Source organism: Lolium perenne, chromosome 2, assembly GCF_019359855.2.
Source record: "Lolium perenne isolate Kyuss_39 chromosome 2, Kyuss_2.0, whole genome shotgun sequence".
NCBI lineage: Eukaryota > Viridiplantae > Streptophyta > Magnoliopsida > Poales > Poaceae > Lolium > Lolium perenne.
In genome coordinates this window covers 262267188-262273472 of record NC_067245.2, presented here as the reverse complement: position 1 = coordinate 262273472, position 6285 = coordinate 262267188, and the positions used below count along the sequence as shown (strand labels likewise).

General features: G+C 44.0%; 1 protein-coding gene across 1 annotated transcript; it reads left to right on the top strand.

Moving 5' to 3' along the window:
- Positions 1 to 575: 575 nt before the first annotated feature.
- LOC139836157 (pentatricopeptide repeat-containing protein At1g02150) lies at positions 576 to 3229 on the top strand. The gene is made up of 2 exons (XM_071826650.1): positions 576 to 970; positions 1740 to 3229. Exons 1-2 carry the CDS (start codon positions 605 to 607, stop codon positions 2889 to 2891), a joined length of 1518 nt encoding a protein of 505 aa, XP_071682751.1. The 5' UTR covers positions 576 to 604; the 3' UTR covers positions 2892 to 3229.
- The last annotated feature ends 3056 nt before the right edge of the window (positions 3230 to 6285 follow it).

The window sequence follows — 6285 nt, the reverse complement described above, 5'->3', positions numbered from 1 at the left end:
TCGGAATCAGTTCTCCTTGTGTCTTTCTCCTCGTGCTCTTTCGCTCCTCCTCCCCGATCAACTAACGTCTGCTTATTTGCACGATAATACTAACAAACAACTGTTTGGGAGATATATCTACTGTAAAAATTTACATGTTTCCGACTAATTGCTCCGCCTTACTAGACAATGGGAATTTGCTATTTCTCGTGTGACTAAGAAATAACTAATTCTAAATTGATGGTAATATAATCATTCGATCCAAAACATTGAGATTCGTTCAAGCTATAAAATGTGATTTATATCGGGCAGAAAAATGTTGACAGATTTTTTTAGCACAGAATGTCGAGAGAAATAGTCCTCACTCTATCTAGAGAAAAGAACCAGGTTTTGCAACGGAGCAGATCGTAGTTCAGAGACAGGCCCGGCACGGACTGCCCGATGGGCCATGCGCAGCCCACAAATACAAATCTGCGCGGGAAGCCGCGAAGGCATCGAGTCGTGGGGCCCGGATCCCTCCGATCCGCTCGCACGAATCTCAAAGCGCGAGCCTGAACCCCACTCTCCGGTTCATCTTATCTCCTCCCCACCCGCAGTCACCGGCCGCTCCATTGCCAGTGCCGCCATGCTGCTCCACCTCCTCACTCCCTCCTCCGTGGCCCCGGCCCGGCCATCGCCGCGCCGGCCGTGCGCCGCGGTGCGGTGCGCGTCCTCCTCGGCCGCTTCGCCGTCGTCGTCGGCGGCGGCGGCGGTCGCGGCGGCTGGGCAGCAGGTGGCGAATGTGCACAGCTACGGGACGGTGGACTTCGAGCGGCGGCCGGCGCTGCGGTGGAGCAGTCTGTACCGGCGCGTGGCCGTGGGAAACGGCGGCCGTCCGGTGGGGCGGATCCTCGGGGACTGGGACGAGGGCGAGCGCCGTCTTGACAAGTGGGAGCTCTGCCGCATCGCCAAGGAGCTCCGCAAGTTCCGCCGGTTCAACCTCGCGCTCCAGGTAACGGTTCATGTCCGCGTCGTCTCCCGGCGATCTGTTCAATCTTAGACTTTTGCTGCTTGTTAAGTCATCCGGGGGACAGTGCCGGCGATGTTGGGTACTGTTGCGTTACTTTTGTTCGAATTAAGAGGCTAATGTTGAGATCATTATGCGTATTGCCATCCACAGAAATTGCTGTACTACTAAATATGGCTTGCTCTATGGCTCCTTGCACAACTACATTGGCTTCAGTATTGCAAATCTTAGGATTTTTTTTGTGTCTAATCTGTGTGATGTTGAAATTCTAAGTGGTAGTTGGAGCACTTTATTTATGGTGAATACTTTTTTGAGATGGAAATTTAAGGGTGATCTATGCATGCTAGTTAATACTGTGCTGAAGTTAGGAGAGGAGGCTAAGTGCTAAGGTTTTTTTGCTGAAGTTATGAATCATTTAGGTTATACTTTGAACAGATTGCTGCCATACTTATTAGCGATTCATTGCTCAAAGGATGATCTAGCAAATTTATAACTACATATAGACAGAAGATAACTGTACTTACTCCATTTCACACATTGGCACAATATACCTTTGTATCTTGAACATGGAGCCAAATTGCAAAGCTAGTTCTAGTTGGAAATCCTTTACCAGGCTCAGCTTCCATAATTGATAATGATTGTTTATGGAAGTGTCTGGACTTACTTTCTTGCTATTACCGCTGATTGGTGTCTTTTCAATGGCCAATCCTTCTAATCTTATGGGTCTAATCACGATTATCTGTTGCATCTGCAGGTATATGATTGGATGACTGAGCGCAGGGATAGATTTCCGCTATCAGCGAGTGATATGGCAATCCAGTTGGATCTGGTTGCAAAAGTACGTGGTGTTCCAGATGCTGAAGAATATTTCGAAAAACTTCCTGATCCTCTCAAGGACAAGCGAACATATGGGTCTCTTCTCAATGTTTATGCCCAAGCTAAGATGAAAGAGAAAACAGAAAACACATTTGAGCTGATGAGGAAAAAGGGATTTGCAACTGACACATTACCTTTTAATGTATTGATGAATTTTTATGTGGATATTGAAGAGCCTGAAAAGGCGTCTACAGTTACTGATGAGATGAAGAAAAGAAATGTAGCTTTTGATGTCTGCACTTACAATATTTGGATAAGGAGTTGTGCAGCTATGAAAGATGCCGATGGAATGGAACGAGTCTTTAACGAGATGATTGCTGATGAGTCTGTTGTTTCCAATTGGACTACTTATACCACACTTGCTAGCATGCATATTAAGTTTGAGAACTTTGAGAAGGCAGAAGAATGCCTGAAAGAAGCTGAAAAGAGAACAACAGGTAGGGATAAGAAATGTTTCCATTTTCTTATCACACTCTATAGCCACCTCCAAAAGAAGGAAGAGGTCTATCGCATTTGGAATCGGTATAAAGCAACTTTCCACACAATTCACAACCTAGGTTACCAAGAGGTACTGTCTGCCCTTGTTAGGCTAGGGGATATTGAGGGAGCTGAACTTCTCTACGAAGAATGGGCGTCTAAAAGTTCGAGTTATGATCCCAAGACTATGAACATTTTATTGGCATGGTACTCTAGAGAAGGTTTTGTTGTCAAGGCGGAGCAAACTCTCAACAGATTTGTTGAGAAAGGTGGGAACCCCAAACCAAACACCTGGGAAATCCTTTCCACAGCATACCTGATGAATAATCAACTATCTGAAGCTCTTTCATCTATGGAGAAAGCCGCGGCAGTTACTAGTGCAAGTAAATGGAGACCAAGACTAACCAATGTTGAGACTCTCCTGGCATATTTCAAGGATAAGAATGACACAGAGAGTGCAAACAGGTTAATGAGTGTACTTGAAAGTAGAGGGTGTGCTGAGATTGAAGAGTACAAGTCTCTGATTAACACCTATGCTTTTGCTGCCGCGTGATGGTGAACCAACAGTATGATCAGTGAAAGGTCCCTGAACATTTGTATCACTTGCTTGTAACCTAAATCTCATGATAACCCTTGCAGCTGCGAATTCATGTGGTACAGTTCTGTGAGCAGCTAGGCACATTTCGTGAGCTGTTTCCTGACAAAATTGGACAGTGAGGTACATAGGCCGGTCACTTAGCTCAGTTAGAAATTATGTAATCATCAAGAGGAGGCCATTTACAGGGTTCCTAAGTACTTTCTACATGTATATTGACATTAGTACATTACCACTGAAGATTAAATCTTGCCTTCTCCATGGAAGATTTCATTTATGAGACACTTCTTTTATCTTGTCCACTGTCTTTGTTGTTGTTTGCACTGAATATGTTACACATGGCTGCTTTGCTTGATTACCGAGAAAGTCAATCAGAGTATCAGACGGTGATTGAAGGGGCGACTTCAATACTTACACGTTGTCCCTCTTTGATACTGTTTAATTTCAGCACTTTGGCCCTTTGCTTGAAATCGACGTCCTTGCCAGCAGCTTTCTAACTAAGATGTTCAGCTCAAGTTTTCAAATAGCAGTTGTTTTTGTCAACTTCCTGGATCATGCCATATTAATTTCTGATTGGTACATCTATTCTGCAGATTTTGAAGCAACGACAGCGGGAGGTGGAACAGCTCGGACAATCGGCGAGGACCACCTGGAATTTTCTCTTGCCAATGGATATCTAAATCAGTTTATCTGATTACGGATTGCTCCCAATAATGTGAATTTTTAAAAGGATGTGCGGGGTCGCTGGAGTCTGGAGGGACTGCATGAAGGTGGGTGGTCGCATCGAAGTTCAGATCAGGATACAGCACGCACTAAACTAATGGTCAGATTCGTTCACAGCTAGGTGACGAGCGAGCAGTGAGCTCAAAAGCCGAAGCTAAAGGAGGGCCATCTTTCGCTTTACTGAAACGTCACCGACCATTTCGTTGCTGAACGAAACTTCAGTTTCAGATTTTCGGGTTGGAGTAATGAATCCCGTCGTGGACAACGTGATCGAGACGTCCTTTTGGCCATTGCCTAGTATACAAAATTGTGGCCGACTGACCACTATCTAAGCAGACGTGATCAGCATTCTCATCTCAGGAATTTGGGAAGAGAGATTAGCTGTGATTTGTGAATATGTGGTTCCACGACCGGCAAGCCAGCTTGCGTGCCCTTGTACAGTTGTACTCCATTTTGGCACTCTTCCAACGTCATGTACTCAATTTGACACGTTTGTGACACGCCTAAGGTCAAGAGAGCTAGGAACAGCCGGGCGTGCAACTCTCATAGTAAAGAATGCGTTCTGGTATATTTGCTACACCTAAGTAATCAACAACCAGTCACGTGTCGTGTCAAAATGGAACCAATATTCCTGGTTAGGGCAAAAAGTGAGCCATCTCGAAATGATCATATGCTTGAAACTTACTATCCGTATGGTGATCATGGATATACGAATATATGCCAAAGAAGTGTCATCACACAAGATATAAGAAAAATCGTTTCATCTTGTTGTAGTTAAGAACTTAAGATTGTCTATCATCTAGCTCAAGTGAAATGTCTAATGTTAAGATTTGTTTTTGATAGAGTTTCTTTCTTACCAGTCTCGGGATGTTGTTAGGATACCGGGGTAGTTGGCCTACTATTAAGAGTGCTCTCAAGTGAGTAACTTGATCGTATCGGTCAAAGAGAGCTCAAAACATTGCATACTTGTCATTATCTTTTTTGGTTATTATTTGGATCATATCCATGAGATGTTTGTGGTTATTCTCATGACACTCTCTAGTTCAACGAAAATGGACATGTTGTGTTTTTTTCTATTGGAGTTTTTCCCGGTTCTTCGTATTGAGAGGTTCTACATATTAATTCATGAAAAAATCTATCCCACTTGTTATTAATATTTTGTGGAGTAGATATGTCGTCCTCTCTCCAATAAAATTTGTTTCACCTAAATTAGAGTTCTTAATTCTAGTTGTTGCATTTTCGAGGTTTGGAGTTTGTTTAGGGGTCACTATATTATCATGCTGAAGTCATCCGGCTGGGCCGGCTAGTCCGGCCACCTTAGACCAATTTTCTAGAGTGGTCTGGCCTCGATCCGGGTTAATTCACGGGTGCCCGTTCTTTTCGTAGTTTTTTTACCAGGTATGTTTCGGCTAGCCCGACCCAGTCTGGCTAGCTGGAGTGGTCTGGCCCAGGAAGCCATTCCAGGCATCTCGAAAATCTGTTCGGTGTTTCTAATGGTAAAATTCTGTGAGGGGGCTATCCAAGGGATCTTCTTCCCCAAACTTCCACAAGTTCTTGTGCATGTTTTTCACCACCATTCTTGACCCTCTTGAGCTTCCTTTCTTCCCAATCCCAACATGATTCTTGCACCTATTTGAGAGAAAAGGGAGAGGAGATCTTAATCTACAAGTTCACCAATTAAATCCCTCTCTTTGCGAGGGGAACCCATTAGATCTAAATCTTGGAGAAATTTGGTGTTCTCCTCTTTTTTTTCTTCCTCTCTTATTCCCCCAATAGCTTTTGTAGATTGGGTGGAATTTGAGAGTGAGGTTCTTTCCATTGCATTTGGTGCATAGGCTTGAGTTCCGCGGTGATACGTGGAAGTGAGAGTTCGTGAGTTAATTACTTTGGGTGCTTGTACCCGGATCTTGTTCCTCTTAGGTATTTGGACCCTAGACAGCTTGTGTTCTTGGGGCTTCCAATTAAGTTGTGTAGATTTCTCAAGCGTGAGGCCTTCACGGCGATTTTTTGGAAGCCTCCAATTAAGTTGTGGAGTTTTTTACAAGCTTGTATGGGTTTGTGATTGTCCTCAAGGGCCCGTTAGTGGATGGAGGTGTTCCTTTTTGGTGGGAAGGCTCGAGAAGAATATGGTGAGGCCTTCGTGGCGTTCGGGGTGCTTTGGCCTCCATACTGCTCCGACGGACTGTAGCACTCACAAGAGTGTGAACTTCGGGATACATCGTTGTTTTCGCGTGCCTCGTTTATTTCTATGCCCGAGCTCTTTACTTACCTTGTGATAGCGTTCATGCTTATATATCTTGTGATATCATATATTTGTTTGTTTTCAAGTTTCAAACTGCCTATTCACCTCTACTCCCCGCTTAGGCAACATCCGTGTTCTTTCAGATGATGATATGTCGGATGCTCCGAAAGACCAAAAGAGATATGAAGGGAAAATGATGATAATGTGAAAGATAATGTTAGTGGCAAAAGGAATGTAAGATGATAAAGTGAGTGATAATGAAACACAAAAAGTAGGACGGGAGGTGTTATCATATATATTTCCCATGCACGTACGACTCACCACAACAAATTTACACATCTATACAAACTCGTTACGACTCCAAGCGCCAAATGATGCAATAATAAT